Genomic DNA, 19,933 nt, shown 5'->3' with positions numbered 1-19,933 from the left:
TGAAGAAGTTGGCATTGTGAAATGTTTTATATACCTTGGCTAGGAGGTAAGCAATCATCAGTTCAAAGGGAGACTGCAGCCAAGAAATGATAAGACTGGGACAAGGAAGGCAGCAATGAAGGAATTAGAAAAGATAATCAAGTGTAAGTATGTTTCACTGGAGACCAAGCATAAGATCATCCGCTCTCTTGCATTTATAATCACTACATTTGAGTGGTAAAGGTGTACGATGAAGAAACCTGACAAGAAGAAAAATGATATATTCAAGAAAAGTGTTGGAGGAGAGTTTGTATATGCCTCGAACTGACAAATCAAGTGGGTCCCAGATCAAACCAAGCCAGAATTATCCCTGGAAGTGAAAATGGCAAAAAATGAAGCTGTTGTTCTTCAGGCCCATCGTGAGATAGTAAGATGCAAAGACAATAATGCTAGGTAAAACGAAAGGCAGGAAGAGGAGGAGGAGACCAAAGACGAGATGGATCAGTTCCATAAAGGAAGCCACAGCCTTGAGTCAACAAGTGCTGAGCAGGGCCATCAAGGACAGGGCATGTTGGGGGTGGGGGGTGGGGGGGCTTTCATTCATAGGGTCACCCTAAGTCAGAGACGACTTGACAGCATCTAAGATTAACAAAAACCACACTGATAATACTGTGCTCAGTTCTTGTGACCACACCAAAAAATATATACTCCAAAGCTGGAAAAAGTGTGGAAAAGAGCAGCTAAAACGATCAAGGGGCTGGAACAACTTCCCTATGATGGAAAGGTACAACAGCCAAGGAAAAAAGAAAGGAAGGGGAGACATGATATAGGAGTTCAGAATTAGGCATGGTGTGGAGAAAGTGGATAATACTAGAACTAGGGCTCTTTCTCCTGAACAGGTACTCTGTTGGCAGTGGACAGGGCCCAAGCCAACAGTGAGCACAACCAGCCTCAAAAGCAGATGGCTTGTCCCTTTACCACCCGACCTCTCTCTCCCATTACCTTCTCTCTTGCTCACATTTCCCATCTGCCTCTGTCTTCCTTCCCACCCAACAGGCCACCAAAAAAGGGGCAGATTACTCGTGTCAGAGATCACAACTGACCACATGCTGAAAGCTTGTGAAAGTAGGCCAAGGCCTGCATGAAACTAAGCTGCCCAGCCCCATTTTAAATCATATAATTTAATGTTATATTTGTATGTCTTGAGATAAGGACCAGAACCGGATTCAGAACAGTAAACGGAGTTTTGGTTTCATTCCAAGGGTTTCAACCTCTGGGAGCGAAAGGCAGCAAAGCAGAGATAGTAAGAAATCAAACTAGTGGATGGTGATGAAGAAGCTGGCATGAACTGCTTTGATGTAAATGTGAAATATGAAATAATACTTATCCTCTCCTGGAGAACAGGAAGACAGTCAGAAAAAGCAAAGAGTTCACACCCACCACACGGCTAGTCATAACGGCAATTAATGTGCATCTCCACCTAAGCTGAGTAATTAACAGCCATCTCTGGAATTATTTTCATGTTAGAAAAGCCTCAGGCTTGGAGTGTCTCAGCGTGGAAATATGGGGCATCGAACGGATCATTCAGACAGAGCAAAACAGTTGTCCTGGTCTGTTTAAAACTGTACCAAACTTCAAGCAAGCAGTCTCAGACTATGGACCACTCTTGAGATGATAGTTTTAGGACTACTTTTTAAACTTGATAAAGTATATCTGTTTGCTTTTTGCTAAAGATCTGCATGAGGAATGTAATGGCTTGCAGCCTTGATTTCTACCCTTAAAGTGACCTTTAAAGTAATTCTAAATACAACTAAATCCGATTACACAACTCTGAGATCTTTGGAGAAAGGTAGGATATCAGTGTGAGGATAAAAATAATACTGCATCATCATAAGCATTCACACATGCACTCTATTACTACTTTTTCACCGTCTCCATCTGGTGACATAAAGACCATTCTGAGTGAAAGTTTCAAGAGTTCTTAATTGACTTCAGACAGCTTTTCTCATGGCTCAAGCATTCAGAGATTTCAGTGAGCTTAATCCAGAAAGATTGATTGCTATCTAGTCAGTCCAGCAGTTCGAGAAAGCAGGGCAGAAAGAACCTTCATAAAAGCTTGGAAACCAGAGCATCGGGAAATGAACCTATGGAGGGAGAACAAATACTTCTCTGGAATACAGTAAAGATCCCTCCACTTCCTGTGCATGGATCCAAATGTGCATTTGATACCCAGTCACAGCTTTTCAAGCATCTGCATCCAAGCACCAAAAGCTGATCTATGCCAAGGTCTGCATGTGACTGTCAGCAGCCAGCTTCCCGCTTCTCCACATAGCAAAAAGCACCATTGCCATGAGCTTAGAGGAAATGCAAGCGGGCCCTGAGCACAGACCACACATGGTAATATGGCCATTTTCTAACAGAAAGCAGGCCAAGTCCCACCTTTGCTTGTCCAAAATTGCTAGACATTTCCTCCTTATTAAAATAAATATGGACAAAATTTCAGAATATGGCTGCTACAAAGCTATGAAACCCCAGATCTCCCAAATGGACACCATAACCCTAAGCATGCTTACTCAGAAGCAAGTCTCACTGTGTTCAAGGGCGCCTTCTCCCTAATGAGTATGCCCTAAACGTCTCTCTAGCAAGAACTGCTCTGCTTCACTCTGGCCTCTCACTGCAAGCAAGCCATGACCATGTGGAAGGGAGAGCTATCAGGTTCCATCCTTCCCAGCAACTCAGCATGCCCGATGGCATTCCTGCTGCACCACCACATTGGCGATAAGCCCAAGTCCACGATTTACCTCCTTTTCTCTCCTGGCCACTGCACAGGTCACAGCCTTGTGTCCCTGGTGTTCATCAGTAAGGCACTCCTCACAGACACAGACAACATCAGTATGGCAAAACCAGTTAAGGTGCCTCTTGTGGGCTTCACAACTCTGCATGTCGATGTCCTTCAGCGGATCCATAAGCTTGTGAGTCTGTAGTTTGGCATTTTCCAGGTGAGGCCGCAAATGGTCCTGGCAATAATTGACCATGCAAGTCAGGCAGGACTTCACTGCCTGCACCTTCCCGGCCAAGCAAAAGTCACAAAGAACCTCTTCTTCTTCCACTTCTTCCCCTTTCTTGATCACAGCAGGCTGACCTGGTGGTTCCTCTTTGGATTCACTTTCAATCACCCTGCCTCCCAAGTCGGTTCCATTGCTTTGGCTGTCTTTCCTTTCAGGTTCTGACAGAGGCTCCTTTTCTTTTCTTAGTCCTACCTTCTCACACTCTTCCTCACAGATCTGGGGTCCATTTGCAGCTGGGATGGAGTCATTGCATGCCTGTTCTTGAGACAGCAGCTCAGGACAACTTGATTCCAGGTCAGCCATTTTCTAATATTTCCTGATTGGAGCGGTCTCTGTAACTCCAGCAGCTGCTGCTTTCTCGGGTCTTTGTGCTGTTGCTACACTCAGTCAAGAAATGAAAGAACAGTCACACCTGAACACTCCTAACAGGCTGGGTGCCTCAGGATATTAACTCCTTCCTTCCACCTTCCAGATGCGTGACTGAAAAATTACATGGCTTATGATCCAATAAACTAAGTAGGTAGCATGATTGTTCACTTCCTGTTAAGAGATCTGTAGGTAAACAACAGCCTGAAGATGACATTATCTCAACGTGAAAGGCGTGGGCCCCAAATTTCCCCCACCCCTCTCCCAGAAAGGCTGGCACATGGGTCAGGAAATACCTGGAACAGTTTACATATCCCTTAACTAAGCTGCATTTTTAGTGATGCTGATTAGCCAACGTTTGCCTTTCAGGAACTGGAATGTGGCTTGGGAGGACATCAGGTGAGAAACAAATGTGTATAAACATATAAAAGTGCAAATATGTATGCCTGTTTCAGCCTGCTCCTGCCAAAGTCAAGACACAGTATCAACAAGACCTTTTATTGCTGAAATTCCAGTTAGGGGCTCTCACCTTTCTCAGAAGCAATACAGATACTCCAACCCAGATTGTGACAAAATCCCAGACAAAGAGTCGTGGGAACAAAAGCCAACCCTGAAAGGGCGGCCCAGCAAGGGAGTCACACAAAGTTCAGACTTGACCTTTGGCTTTCTAGGTTGTCAGTGCATTGTCCCCTGCAGGTGTAATTGGAACTGACAGAGCCTACCCTGTAAGGATTGGGATCGGACATTGGTACCTGGCAGGGAAGCCTGTCTCTCACATGCTTATATGCCTAATGGGGCACTTCTGCTCTGCCTGATTCAGCAGAGGACCAGAATAGGCACCTCTGAAGCACCCTCTTCAGCAAAGAATTCCTCCTATGGTCTGTTTCCAGGGATAACATCCTTGGCTGATAACAGGAGCCTCCCTCAAGGTCAAGTCTTCCAGCTGTGGGAAGAGGCTGTATTAGTCTCTAGTGCCTGTGTGCTAGGGAGTGGGAGGCCAGGCACACTTGGGCACTCCCACATCTCATGGCTGGGTCAAATCTTCTGCTTCGGCCTGTGAGTAAGGCTCCATGAATGCAGCTAAAGATTCCTGCAGACCAGAGCAAGGTTCACAGTGCCCAACCATACCTGTTTGGATCCTTTAATGTATGTAAAACTGTTCATCTGTGGGTTCTTGTTTGGATATACCTTTCTCAGGATCTATTCTTTTACTTAAGCAGCTGTATATTCCCATACACTTTTCTTTCCCTTTTTAATTTATTTTCTTACCAGCAACTGTAATTGCTTTGAAAGAGGCTGGTGCTGAAAACTGTAGGTTCAAAGGATCTGTTTGAAATATGGGGGCTCACACTGCACCTCTGCCTTGTATTCAGGCTTTTGTGCCAGTTTTTGTTTTTTTTATCTCTTGCCTCTGATAACTGCAATTTGTCACAGTGCCCAGGGCAATTCCCCAAATTGACAAATATACCTACATTCCATAAAGACTGCCTGCCCCTGGCCTAAAGTTCATTAGATGATTTTTTAAAAATGTACTTACAAATGAATAGAGCCCCTGCTGATAAGTTTACAGTCTAATACCTATGATACAAAAGGGAAAAGGCATAAGGAACAAACAAGGAAATGAGAAAATATAGACCGTAGTTTTTCAGGAAGGGAAACGTGGCTGAATGAAGCAGAATGAATCTAGAAAGTGAAGGGCTTGGCAAAGTTTTCTGAGTCACGAAGAGCTAAACAGCCAGAAGCAGAGCAAGTTAGGCCAGACTTTTAACAGAATAAGACCACTAATACGAAGGAGCATAGCTAGTCCTTTTTATATATGCAAATTCATGCAAACAGAGCAAAAAAGGAAATTTGTTGGGCTGTGCATGGCAGCTGGACAACATTTTCTCTTCACAGGCTGAAGGCTCTGGGGGCAACTGTGCCAATGGCCACTCCCCAGACTACTGAATGGGGAACAACCTGCAGCTTGGCAGCCACATAGCCCCTGGGCCTGCATTTAGCAGCTATGGAATCCTCCTGTTCCTTTCCTTCCTCATTTTTGCATTCTTACTGCATTCTACACTTTCTTGTTAAAGGGGAAATGAAGCAATCTTTTTATTCTGGGGAAAGAACTAGCAAAGGACATTTCCAATCGAGGAACTGCACTAAAAATTAGTGTTACTAAATAAGAATCTGCTCATTGAAATACATTGCACGACTCTAGCTCCATCCACCTCTGGCACTGGACCGACCCGCTCCTGTTTCTAACCATGCCCACTGCCATTAAGTGACCCCCCCCCCAACCAATCATCTCTGTAGGAAGGCGGACCTCCTCACCCCTGATTTTCAATAATCCCATTAAAAAGGTGTTTTTATAATCCTCTTCCATACTGCCAGCAGCTCTGTTGAAATAATACACTGGTCATGATGTGGTTAAAGATTGTGATCAAATTAGGGATGAGATTTACAGTAGCTGTGACACTATGTACATTTACTTGAGAGCATATGTAGGGTGTTCCTTATATGATCCTTTCCTTATGTCACCATGCATGGTGCATTAGTAAGTGTAATCTGACAGGTCTGAAGCTGAGCTTGGATTAAGACCCAGCTCCAGGTCTGATGGATGTTCACACATGTACCTGGCCCCAGAACCCCCTGCCAGCCAGAAACAAAACAAGTCAGGCCAACACTAGGACTTACAAGCATGGCAGGGGATGCTCAGATTCCAAATATTCAGTTTGCCTTCAGAGCTAACAGTGAACCCAAGAAAATGTTTGAAGGGTTTCATCTCATATTTTTCTCCATCATTCTTTCCTTCACTCCCCAGCCTTGGTTTTCTCTGTTTCCTCGTGTGCGTGAGAACTGCACCAATGCTACTACTGTCAAGACATAGCTTGCAAAGAAATTTTACATTTTTATCATTTCTGTAGGGAAATGTGTGACCTGACTTACATGCAATGACAACCCATGGATTAATTAACTCATACGTTGTCCTACTTAAGAGTTAACCCACAATTTGACTGCCAGCCAATTGAGCAAACCAGAGGTTGTCCCCCCTTCCTGCCCATTCCTGGGTTGTTTGGTTCCCAGCCCTTTCACATGCACCCTCCATCTACCCCTCAAGATCTTGTCACACTGTAGCAGTGGCATATAAAGCAGCTAGTTTTATTCACTGCTTTTGCTCACCGCCTGTATAGCTGGCACAACATGAAGAATTCCCAGTTCTGGGTTCACATGTAATGGTAATTACAACACAGACTTTACAACCCTGCAACAAACCATGGGTTCTCTTTGGGGAATGTTTGTGGTTAATTACTTGTAATTAACCTATAGTTTGGGGTTTATACATAATAAGAACCCATGCTTCAGCAAGCAGTGGTTAATTAAACCATGGCTTGTTATCATGTGTGAATCAGATGCAAAGTATGTTGAGCTACTGTATGTCTTTCATAACTGTATCTCTGTGAACTTGGATTGTGGGCACTGAAAGGCCCACACAGAATCTCCAGGCAATAACCCAGCAACCCTATTTGTTGGTGCATTGTTTCTTAGAAAAATGGAAGTTACCTTTATTATGCTTCTGGCATCTGTCATATGTGCTTACCAGAACCTGTTTGTTGAACCCAGGTGTTCTATAATTTTCTCATAATTATAGAACACCTGACATACATTTCAAGGTGAATGCCTTTCTAAAGCTGATTGCACTATCTGCTGTGCTGACTCATGCCCCAGAAGGACTTGGTTGAAACATATCCTATCATTTTGCATTGCTATGTAAATATGCCTGCAGAAAAGGTTCATTAAGCTGTTACTTAGGACTCTGAGTCTCAGATTGGTTGGGCAATGATGAACTCCATGGGCAACCTCTCCTTGAATCCTCCACCCCAAAGGCTGACTTTTCATTCGGAAAATGCAGCACTGACCTCCAAGTGAATACTAGCATTCCACTTCTGGCCTGAAGAACCTTGGGACTCTGTAGCACAAAATTCATATGACATAGAAAATCTTTATTAGATCATGCAATGATTAGAGAAACAAGCACAGAAGGGTTCAAATGTTTAAGACCAGTAATGCTGGGAAAGAGAATGTTTTGATCTTTTTCCTATGTTGTTCCTATCCTCAAAGATGTCCTTAGGACAGTCATGCAGCTGGAGTTGGGAGGGATTAGACTGTTGGAAACTTAAACCCAGATTCTACCCATCAGTTGGCCATTAGGTCCAATGGATGACTTTAGGACAATCACGCAATCTCAGCCTAACCTACATTGCAGAATAGGTATGAGGATAAAATGTAGAGAAAGAGGGCTCCCTGAATTAACTGGGGAGCCTTGCAAGAAAAAAATAGTGGAATATCAAGATATTTGGAAGTGGCCTGGAGATGAGCCGTCCTTTATCTGAACGGAAAAAAGACAGACAATATCTAAAGGAATCCTGTAAGTGAAGGACAATCCAGTTGAAATAAAGTCTAAAGGTACAAAACAAAAACATGCCAAATCAAAAAATAGTAGAAAGATGGCCCTTTTAAAAAAGGCTATGCCAGGAAAACGAACATGATAGGCTAAAGGTCAAAAACAGAACATCCCATCCTTTGCCATGACACATGGAAGGCTGTCCGAGTGGGCTGACAGAAAGAGATATATAGAAAAGATACCCAGTTTTAAGAACGGGGGTCCCCAGGAAGAAGTTGAAGAGGAAAAAAAGTTCAGAGCAGAGGGATAAAAAGAGCTGGTGAGAAAAATCCCGCTGAATCCTGCCTTCGGAAAACCTCTATTCAGGCATGTGTATTTCAGGCCCTGATGGGCTTTTCAGGAGAAAGGTCAGGGTTCGCTGGTGGTTCCAAAAAGAGCATCTTCCCACTGCCTTGAGCCTTGGAAGGCTTCACAGTGGGTTGAAACCATGAGCTCTTCAGAAAACCTTCCCTAATGCGGCATTTCAAAGATCCGCCCTGAGTTATGCGCATTTTACCAGCCAATCCGATTGGTCCTTGTCCAACACCGTATTCTTCTACTATGAGGAGGACGCTGGTTCGCATCTATAGATTTGACGAATTTGTATTTCCATATACGCATCCATCTCAACTATACCCCCTTCCAAGACAGTTCTGATTCCTTTGCATTCCATTTGTTTTCATTCAGTCCAACCCCAGGACCAAGAGTATTTGCCATGTGTATGGCTGGTGTGTGCACACACTTGCGACTCCAATGAGTACACTTTTACCCCTACTTACATGCCTGGCTACTTTTATCTGCTCCTAAGAATGACCTACTCTATTCCATCAAAAATACATGCTCTACTCTTTCACTGTTTTGGACTTTGCATTAATGCATATAAGTTAAATAGGCGGGAGGACACTATACAGCCTTGCTGTACTTCTTTCCCAATTTCAACTCAATCAGCAGTTCCATGTCCAGTTCTCAGTGTTGCATCTTGACCCACATAGAGGTTTCTCAAGAGACAAATAAGATGGTCTGGTACTCCCATCTCTGTAAGAATTTGCCACAATTTATTGTGATCCACACAATCAAAGGCTTTAGCATAGTCAATGAAGCAGAAGTAGATGTTTTTCTGGAACTCCCTAGCTTTCTCCATGATCCAGCATGTTGGCAATTTATCTCTAGTTCCTCTGCCACTTCAAAACCCTGCCTATACTTCTGGTAGTTCTTGGTCCACATACTGCTGGAGCCTAGCTTGTAGGACTGTGAGCAAAACTTTGCTTGCATGTGAAATGAGTGCAATGGTGCGGTAGTTTGAACATTCTTTGGCATTGCCCTTTTTTGAAATTGGAATGTAAACTGACCTTTTCCAATCCTGTGGCCATTGTTGAGTTTTCCAAATTTGCTGGCATATTGAGTGTAGCACTTTAACCACATCGTATTTTAGTATTTTGAATAGCACAGCTGGAATACCATCTCCTCCACTAGCTTTGTTGTTGTTCAGACTTCCTAAGGCCCATTTGACTTCACATTCCAGGAGTCCAGCTCAAGGTCAGCGACCACCCCATCATGGTTATCAGGGACATTAAGATCTTTCTTTCTTCTGTGCAATCTTGCCACCTCTTCTTAATCTCTTTTGCCTGTGTTAGGTCCCTGCCATTTTTGTCCTTTATCGTGACCATCTTTGCATAAAACATACAAGCTCCTATACCTATTCAAAATTCTAAATCTAACATCCAAGAGGAGCGTGAAATGTCTACAGCCCCGTACTGTAAAACTTCCCCTGACAACATGGCCAATTACTTAATGGCCACAACTACTGCTTGGACCCTTGAATCCAAACCATCCTATAAGCAGCACTGTGTCTTAACACTAGGCATTCTTATTCCACCAAATGGGCCAAATCCAAGAGTTTTGTGAAGGATCACTCATTCAAATCAACCACAGCATCCATACAAAAGATAGTAGAGTTCCTGCAGTGCCTGCACCAAAAATGACTTAAACCCAGCTCTATCAAGGAGTACCTGTCTGCAGTCTCCACCTCCCAGGGTCCCACTGAAGACTCCTCAACCTTCTCAAACCCCCTTCATGACAATCCATGAAGGATCTTAACAACCCAAATCCTTCCATCCAATCAGTCATCCATCATGTTGCACAAAGAGAATATGGTCCTCCGTATGGACCCTGCCTTCCTCCCTAAGGTTTCTTCTAACTTCAACTTAAATTAAGAAATGCTGCTTCCAGTATTCCATCCATCACCCTATACAGACATCAAAAGAACTCTTCACACGTTAGACGTCCATAGAGCATTGGCATTTTACCAATCCCATACCTAATAAATTTGCAAGATGACATGCCTATTCATCAAATAGGTAGACCAGTCCAAAGGAGAGCTGATCATTTCACAACACCTAGTGCATGGCATCATAAAGACAATTAAATTAGCATACCAACTAGCAAACTTGGACTGGCCAGAACAACCCAAAGCCCATTCTACCAGAGTAGTATCAGCATCGACAGCTCTCCACGCAGGCATATCATTAGATGCATTGTGCAGGGCAGCTACATGGTTGACACCATCCACATTCATCCACCACTATTGGCCTGAAGTAAAGGTCAGACAAGACTGTTCTTCCAGCCGTGCCATTCTGTCATCCATCCTTCAATGACTACACCTCCCAACACCTTCATTGGTACACTTGATAGATACCCACATGTGTGATGCATTGAGGCCACAAAGAAGAAAGACAGGTTGCCTATCTGTAACTGTTGTTCTTTGAGTGGTCATCTGTGCATTCACACAACCCACCCGCTACTCCCACATCAGTGCCGGTGGGCTTTTCTCTTAGCTGCCCTTTACCTGGTGGTAGGAAAGTTAGGGTCCTAAAAAGGGCAAACACCAGTCTCCAGATGGACTGGATGTTTTCAGTCTTCCTGAAAACAGGCACTGTGCAGGCTGAACCTTTGTCTCTTAGAAGGAAGAGTGTGGCTTAAATGGTTGCTGCTTCTAGATTAAAATTTGGCAGGATTGCAAATGGGCAAAAAAAGAAAAAAATGCTTTAGGGATTTGGTCTAATTCACTGGGCCATCCTCACTCATTTTTCATCTCTAGCCCTCTCTGGCCATGCAGACCTAACTTTCATTTTCACCTCCGAGATTATTACCAATGTTTGATCTCATCGTTTTTTTCTAATGCAATCCAACTCTTGATTCATTCTTTGATCAGATTCTACCTCGATTATTGCTATATTATTCTTCTATGCTTTTGTTTTTGTTCTCAGTTTTTGTACTTTGCTTTGTCTTGAATCCAACCACTTGGTTTATGCTTGGTTTATTCTCTGGCATGATCATTCTGATAATCTGAAACCCATTTCCCTGCCTCATTTTAATTTTCTGTTTTAGTTACCATATTATATTTCAGTTTTAATTTACTGTAAAAGTAATTATGAAAAAGGTTCCGAAGCAGCTGAAATACTGATTTGTGTTTAGCATTGATTTATATTCTTCAGTTTAGTAAAATACAATAAATATACATTATTATTACATTAAATTTCTATACCACCTGTAGACAAAGCTCTCTGGCCAGTTCACAACATTTTTGTCACCCATCCAGATTTCAACCAAGCCCAGCTCTGCTAAGCTTGCAAGATTAGGCAGGATCAGGCACTTCAGACTATGCATACAAAGCTTTAGAACAAATTCTCTGCAGAGCAGGAATATTTCCATGCTCATACACCAAACAGTAAAAACAGTATCTCCCTACACTTATTAAAGCATGTTTGCCCTTCAGTCACTGTTACCTTTGCTAGCACACGCATTGTTCCATCCCCAGATGGCTTTGTGTGCTTCATCCTGCTCCAGTTTCATGGTGTGTGTGCTCTCTGCTATGCAAGAAATAAAAAATAAAAAATCTCAATATCTATAGCTGTACAGATCTCACCCTTGAATAACCAGTGACCCCACCTACTGCAACATATTCCTGGAAGATCATAATTTAAAAGCAAGCCTAACATGTGCTCCTCACCCCCCACCCCACCCAGTGTAAGAGATCATGCATGTGGGCCCACCTTGCTACTCCAAACGAAATCATTGCCGTGCTGGAATTGGCACATTTGGCGAATGAGCTCAAATCACAGAGGGGAAATTATAAAGAACTAACCGAAGTCGGAAGAGGGGAAGCTGAAGCAGAGGAGTCCTGCATGTGAAGCCACACAACAGCTGGGCAAGTTTTGGTTTGACTAACTGGTCAAATTGGTTTTGACTAATTGAGGATAGCACTGCAGCAGAAGAGAAGAATCAGCCTCTATTGACTTTTGTCTAAAGCAAAGATGGAAACATATTTACAAAGCTGAGAGAAGTTGGACTATCTCTAGGAGGCATTATCAGTGTGAAGAACTTTTCACAATAGGCATCCATTCTGTCATGTCTGCACATTGCGCTGAATGGGTACAGGGAAGATTATAGCCCATATTCAATGGTTGAGTGTGGGTTGTTGCTGAGCCATGGGTTATTGTGTTGCCTGAATGTGGCTGAGATAACAAACCATGGGGAAGAACTCACAGTTTACAACTCAGCAACAAACCATGGCTTCTTGTCTTGGATTGTTTGTGATAAACAAGCCATGGGTTGTTAGTACAGCGGGGGTCAGACAACACAATAATCCACAGTACGACACACAGTTCTGTGACAACCCTTACTCAGCACAATCTTAACCCTTCATTATGGGTTGTGCTGTCTTCTGAGTGATGTGAGTTGCACTGTCTTTCAGCAGGCAGATCCCCCCTTGAGTCCGAAGTCAGAGTGAATGTCCATGGCTGTCTGTGGCTGAGGGAACTGGGACTCTTCAGCCTTAAGAAGGGGAGACTCAGAGGGAACCTGTTAGTGACATGCAGGTATGTGAGGGGGTGGCACACAGAGGTGGGTTTTGACCCCTTTCCCCCTGCAGTGGAGGGTAGGACATGTTCCAGTGCAGCAAAGCTCAGGGAACCAAGGTTCAGTTTGAATGCCAGGAAGTACTTCCTGATGGTTAGAACCCCCGGGGCATGGAATGGGCTTCCACAGTGGGTGGTTGAAGCCCCACCGGTGAGGGTGTTCCAGGATAGGCTGGGTATGCACATAGTAGGCGTATCATGAGGGGAGCCAGCTGGAGCCGGGGGTCAGACTAGATGACCCGGGAGACCCCTTCTGACTTGCTCTGTTTCTATGTTTCTATTTCCATTTTGATGTAGCTTAGCCATTTAGGATATGTCAGCTTTTGTTTAGCCCTTTCTATATTTTACATTAAGTTATTGATCTAAACCAGCAACAGAGAATATTACTTATTGGGTGGATTAGAAGTATAATTAATACGGATAGTCCCTTCTTCCCCCTTTTCTCTTAGCAAACAACCATCAGACATCTATTTGTATGATGATCCTTGTGCAAGCAGCATGGCTGAGTGACCGCAGACGGCTGGGCAAATTTTGAACCTGGACCTATCTTTAGGCAGAGTGGGACAGTCGCTGGGGAGCCACAGAGTCGCGGCAGGGGGTTTGGAGGAGATAGTCAGTAAGGCTCAATGGGCACTCTGCTTGGACTGTACTTCTGCAGTTGGAGTGGAGGCATGAGGTTATCCTTTCATCGACTGTCTCGGGTGACAAAATGTCTTGGGCCAGCCCTGGCCAGGCCTGAGAAGAAGGTGACATGGAGGGACACTGGCAGCCTGCAGCAGGACGTAGCGAGAGGGAGCAGTGCTGAGGAAGGGGCTGCTGTGAGCCGAGGTTCCTCCTTTGCACATTCAAAAGCCACAGGCCTTTTTCCTTGCAAATCATTCTTTAGTGGCCAACAGGCACAAAGCACCCAGAATGTATCTCTGAGCATACACAGAGTGGTTGGTTGAACCCAGCCTCGTATTCACCTCCAGGAACTCGCCTTACAAGCATGTCTGGCCCCCAACCCTTTAGGAGGGGCCTTCTGAGAGCAGGCACTCCTCCTCTCTGTGTGCTGATCCTCTAATTGGCAGGGGTGTGTCATGGGGTGAAGAATCATGCCTGCCCCATCTGAGTCTGAGAATCTCCCCTGTCCCAAGTCCCTTCCCACCAGCTGTTATTCTCAGAGGCTGCCTGCCACCTGGGGAGTCTGTCCCTGAGACAAGCTTCAAGTCCCACTTTCTTAGGCCCACTCCTGATCTTCAGCACCTTCTGATTCTGATTCTTCTGCGATCCAGCCAGCAGTCCTTGAGAATGGGCACCAAAGCAGCCATCATTCTCACTCACATCGAATGGGCCATAGACAACAGAAAGCTGCTTGCACTGAGGCACTATAGGACCTGGGCGTTCACCTAGAAGCAGCAGAAGTTGTTCCAGTATAACCCAAGCTTATTCTAAGATCCTGAGGACTACATATGCCAATGGTCATGCACTTTCCTTCTCCTCTCAACATCTCCTGTTGGTTCCAGTGCCACTTTCTTGCCTTGTCCTGGTCCAGCTTGGGCGAGAGAAACGGAATAAAGTTACCTAGATGATCTGGATGGTTCTCTCTATGCAACATCACTCTGGCTAAATCATGTACCCCATTTCAGACCATGGATTCTATTTATACTCTGTGGTGTAGCTTGGGTGAAAAGAATTCTGCTAGGGGTCAGACCTTGGGCAGAGATCAAGTTAGGCCAGGTCTGATTCTTTAGGAAGAATCAGTGGTAAGAGAGCTACACCTTGGGAAGTTCCAAGTGGTGCTGGGGCTGGAAGCCACTCAGGGTTGTCTGTATGTTGTTTCAATAAACTTCAGAACAAGACTGAAGCTTAAACAGAAAATTCTGGTCTCCTAGCTCTACATTGCCTTCAAGAGGCCTGGTCTGTCACAACCATCTCAGGTCGGGACAATGTGCCTTTATGACCTGCGGGTGGTAATGGAACTTCTTCTGCATGTGGGGGACACCCCCTTAGCTTCCTCTGGAAAAACTGGTTCTAGGAAGATGGAAGCTTCACAACCTCTTCTCAGGACAAGGGGTCAGAATCCTCCAGGGATGGTGGTTCCTGACCAACCCATCAAGCAGCTCTTTGGCAATCTGGTGGGAGTACAATTTACATGAGGAAGGTAGCGTGCGTGGCATTCAGACCTCCTCATTTGTTGAGATGGGAAAAAAGTGTCCATGCATCAGCTGCAGTAGGGGACTCTCTTTCTCTGTGTGTATGAGGGACAGAAAGGATGCTCGACCGAGTCGACTGTTCCAGCAGCACAAAAACAAAACTGTTCATGGACTGGAGTCTTTTAACATGCTTCTAACGTCATCCTTTTAACAGGGCTGGTGGTACCACACTAAAGCAGGCCAGAGTAAACGCTCTTCTGTACTTAGGAATAGTTAATGTATACTGGGATAGGGCTGCACTGATTCAAATGTTATGTCGATTATTGCAATAAGTTGAGGAAACTGAAGAACATGAATATCTTACCAATCATCTTCATGGGATGGCCCCAACTTCTGATACTGTGAGAGAGGATGAAAAACATATTTTTATTCACTTTCTGTATACCATGTAGAATTTTATACATGCTCTGTCCCACCCCACTGTACATTTTTTCTAAACTAACGAGTCCCATACATTTTTTAAAAATTAAATATATATATATATATTATTTTTGTAAGGAAGTTGCTATTTCTGATTTAGGAGCATTAGGAAGTTATCAATGGAATAAGAATTGCTCTTGATAGAGAGAGATTCTCAAAATGGATCACAAACTGTGAAGAGACAGCAGCTGCATTTTAGTTGGGTTTGGTTTTGCGAGCCTCTATTCCTCGACATTCCTGTTGTTGAAGTTCCTCCAGCCCCTCAGTCATTACACATTTTTGTACCTTTTCCAAGTCTGGAATATTCTGAATCCTGTGGAACTCAAGTTCTGAGAACTGGAAACAGAACTCACATTCTGAGCTCTCCAGTTCCCCCTTTCTCCCATGCTTTGAAACTTTTCATTTTCATTTTCATTTCAATTTATGTTTCTATCCCACTCCATAGCTCTTTGGGCTCTCTGAGTAGTTTGCAAATTCCTAAATACATACATTTTACCAAAATCCAAAATAAAAAATACATAATCCAGTGAATCAAAACTGAAAATATAATATCAAAGAACAATATCAAATATCAAATGACTTCAGGTATGAATATCAAGATAAACAATGCAGCAATGTCAGGAACAATTGTGACAAGGGAGGATCTCATCTTTACACTTTTCAATTCCCTGTCCCTGAAGGAGGGAAGAGCTCCTCCTATAGGAAAAGGTGCTTAGCCATCCGTCATTTGCTTGTCCTCCTCCCGCCTCTTGCTCAGGTTATGTCATGCACCAGCACACAGTGCCAGCTCCAGGTTTCTGAGGCCCTTGGGCAAGGCAGCTTAATTAGACTCATTTGCTGAGTCTGCTGTTCCACCACCTCCTCTTTCTCATCATTACTACTACTTGCTTGCTTAGCAGGCAGAGAGCCAGGGAGCAGATGAGGAACAGCATTTACTCCTCTTCATTACCTCCATTGTCTGTCTAGAGCAAGAGACAAGCTGTAATGCTGAAAAGGAGGGCAATGCCAGAGAACTCTTGGGAATGGACCCAGTCATGACCATCCTTGATGTCATCACTTGCTCCCAGAGCCGAGGAGAGTGTGCCTTCCCTTGCCACAGCTCCTCTTCCTCCTCCTTCCTGTCACATGTGCTCTCTCAGACAAGGAGACCTTTCACCTGCCCATGGATGACTCCTAACCCTTTCCCTACTTGATTCCTTTTTCTCACCACTGCTCTCCTGCTGAGCCTTCAAGTGACCACGGGGCCCAACAGCACCATGGTGGCCTCCCAGCAGTGAGCCATGCTTCCCGCAGTTCCCTTTGCCTGTTTCAGGCCACTACAAGCAAGTCCAATGTCCAAGCTGGAAGGTCAGGAGAAGAGTGGTGGAGCCAGTGAGCCTACAATGGGGCCAGAGGTCTACCTCTAGGGGCAGCCCAGTCAGCCCCAGGCTTACGTACTCTAATGTTTGCTCTGAGTGACTAACTTAATCAATACAACTTGCTTTAAAATATTTTTATTCTTTTCCATTTTTATAGTTGTTCCTTATTGTTCACCATTTGAAAGTCAGTTTCAAATATAAGGCGGTTTATACATTCTACTTCCTCATGAGGTTTGAGCTCAAGAGCGGCCTTTCCCTCTGTAAGGGTGTGGACCCGATTGTGCTGGTCCGCCCCCGGAGCCGGATGGATCTGGATGGATTCCTGAAGGCCCTGGGGGAATTCCCATAAGGCTGGTGCTCCTGCCCATGCCTTGGTCGAACTGTGGAATGGGGAAATGACCAGGGCTATTGACACAATCGCTCCTAAGTGTCCTCTCCTGCCTGGCAGAGCCTGTTCATCCCCCTGGTATACATCTGAACTATGGGCGATGAAGCGGGCTGGGAGACATCTAGAGCATAGGTGGAGGAAATCATGGGTTCTGACCGAACACACTTAAGAGCCCATTATCGGGCCTATGCTGTGGCGGTGAGGGCGGCGAAGAAGAAATTCTTCTCCACTTCCATTGCCTCCTCACAATGCCATCCGGTGGAGCTCTTTCAGGTGGTACAGGGGCTGGTTCACCCAGGCCCCAAGAAAGATCCCGTGCCACCCTTGAAGGCCCGCTGTGATGACTTTGCCAAGCATTTCAAGGAGAAAATCGCTCAGATTTGTCAAGAGCTGGACTCCACTAGTGACTCAGAACCTTCTGGGGAGGTGCCAATGTTGCCGTCTGGTCCACAATTGATGGATGAATTTCAGTTGTTGCAGCCTGATGATGTGGACAAGGTGCTTGGATGAGTATGTCCCACCACCTGCTTACTGGACCCTTGCCCATCTTGGCTACTCAAGACAGCCAAGGATGGGATAGGGACCTGGATCCTGGAGGTTGTCAACGCCTCTCTGAGGGATGGCCGGGCACGTGCCCCTTTGAAGGAGGCGGTAGTCCGGTCAGTCCTAAAGAAGGCATCCCTGGATCCAGAGATGGCCACCAATTACAGACCGATGGCCAACATCCCGTTCTTGGGCAAGGTGTTAGAGTGGGTGGTGGCGGGACAACTCCAAGCACTCTTGGATGAGACTGATTATCTGGACCCATTTCAGTCTGGCTTCAGACCAGTATGGTACTGAATCTGCCTTGGTCGCCCTGTACGATGACCTGTACAGGGAGAGAGACAGGGGGAGTGCGTCCCTCTTGGTCCTCCTGGACCTCTCAGCAGCTTTCAATACCATCGACCATGGTATCCTTCTGGATAGGCTAGTGGGATTGGGAGTTGGAGGCACTGCTTTGCAGTGGTTCCACTCCTATCTCAACGGCCGATTCCAGAAGGTGGTGCTGGGGGACTATGGCTCTGTGCCATGGCAGCTATGCCATGGAGTTCCGCAGGGGTCCATTTTGCCCCTCTTGCTATTCAACATCTACATGAAACCACTGGGAGAGGTCATCAGGAGGTGTAGGCTGCGGAATCATCAGTACGCTGATGATACCCAGCTCTACCTCTCGTTCTCAACCAATCCAGGTGAGGCGGTGGCTGTACTGAACCAGTGCCTGGCCGAGGTAATGGGCTGGATGAGGGCCAATAAACTGAAGCTCAATTCAGACAAGATGGAGGTCCTGTTGGTAGGTGGTCCGGGCTTCAGGGTAGGGGACCTGGACCTTGTCCTGAATGGGGTTGCACTCCCTCTTAGGGACAGGGTTCGCAGCTTGGGAGTGCTCCTCGACCCTGAGCTGTCATTAGAAGCTCAGGTGACGGCGGTGGCGAGGAGCGCTTTCCTTCAGCTTCAGCTGATCCATCAACTGTGTCCCTACCTGGAGAACGATTGCCTGGTGACAGTGACACATGCATTGGTAACTTCCCGATTAGACTTCTGTAACACACTCTATATGGGGCTACCCTTGACAACAGTCCAGATAATTCAATTGGTGCAAAACAGAACTGCCAGGCTGCTGACAGGGGCTGGGCGTTGTTCTCATATAACCCCAGTCCTCTGTCAGCTCCACTGGCTCCCCATTGAAGTCCAGGCCCAATTCAAGGTGTTGGTTATCACCTATAAAGCCCTCAACGGCTTGAGACCTGGGTATCTGAAGGAGCGCTTGCGTCCATATATGCCCTCCCGCCCCTTGAGATCAGCGGCAGAGGCCCTTCTCCGGGTACCCTCCGTGAAAGATATTAGGAGAGTGAGTATCCAGAGGAGGGCCTTCTCTGCGGTGGCGCCCAATCTATGGAATGCGCTCCCCAGAGAGGTCCGCCTGGCGCTGTCATTATTTGTTTTTCGGCGCCAGGCCAAGACCTTTTTATTTAAACATTATTTTATTTGCTAATTGTTGATTGTATTTATTGGTTTTTATATCGGTGCCGAGATGTCTCCAGATTTTTGAGAGTATTGCAAGATTGTTTATTTGTTTTGTAATCCACCCCGAGGCTTTTTGCGAATGGGACGGCATAAAAATGTTCTAAATAAATAAACAAACACATTAATTCATACAAAATCCCTTTCACTTTGTTGTGAAACTTTGATCTCAAATAATGGTGCCATCCGATCATGGATCTTCCATGCCACGAAATATGATACAGCCTTAGAACCTCGTCAGTGGTTCCTCAATGCAAAGAGCAATGGGGGGTCAAGAAGCTTCCTTCCCATCTGATCACCATGACCTCTTCCCCTGCAGCAGTCGGCAACATGAGAGTATTGGACAGGTTCTAGATTGCATTTTGGGCCTGCCTCGATCAGTGGTGAGATCTAGTCACGCTTGCTGATGCTGCATACGAACAATGTGTCTCTGTTCCGGAACAGTGGTTCCCAACATGCTGGGAATCTCCAGTCACATCCACGTAACTCTCAACTCCCCTGCCTCTTTCAGAATAGATGTTTTTAATATAAGGTTGAAAATGCCAGGGCATCAGGTTCTCCTTCAGCTGTTCAGTGGACAGGAAAGAAAGTCAGGCAAAAGGAGAGAGGAAGAACAAAGCTGGGGGTGGGGCGGATAACATAGAGGTAAGAGGTAGAGGGAAAAGAAATAGCGAATTAAGAGAGACACAGCAAGATAAAGGGATGAATGGGAGAGAAAGGCCAAGGAGTAGGAAGGGACAGAAAGTAGAAGGCTAG

At 45.3% G+C, this 19,933-nt stretch overlaps 1 protein-coding gene across 7 annotated transcripts in view; it reads right to left on the bottom strand.

Annotated features, from left to right (window-relative positions):
* TRIM16 (tripartite motif containing 16) overlaps window positions 1–19,933 on the bottom strand; it is a 173,761-nt gene that overhangs the window by 28,725 nt on the left and 125,103 nt on the right. For 6 of the 7 annotated variants that reach the window (XM_044453913.1, XM_044453919.1, XM_044453914.1 and 3 more), the window contains 3 exons: window positions 15,255–15,289; window positions 11,984–12,101; window positions 11,625–11,708 (listed from right to left, as the gene is read on the bottom strand). In XM_044453913.1, coding sequence (XP_044309848.1) covers window positions 11,625–11,675 — 51 coding nt within the window. In that variant the 5' untranslated portion in view covers window positions 11,676–11,708; window positions 11,984–12,101; window positions 15,255–15,289. Of the gene's footprint in view, window positions 1–2,780; window positions 3,466–11,624; window positions 11,709–11,983; window positions 12,102–15,254; window positions 15,290–19,933 lie in introns of those variants that run through there. The other variant, XM_044453912.1, reaches the window with a different exon arrangement.

This window comes from Varanus komodoensis, unplaced genomic scaffold, assembly GCF_004798865.1.
Source record: "Varanus komodoensis strain SLA01 unplaced genomic scaffold, ASM479886v1 scaffold7_1, whole genome shotgun sequence".
NCBI lineage: Eukaryota > Metazoa > Chordata > Lepidosauria > Squamata > Varanidae > Varanus > Varanus komodoensis.
Note: the sequence above shows the minus strand (reverse complement) of the source record. Positions and strands in the feature narration are given on the sequence as shown.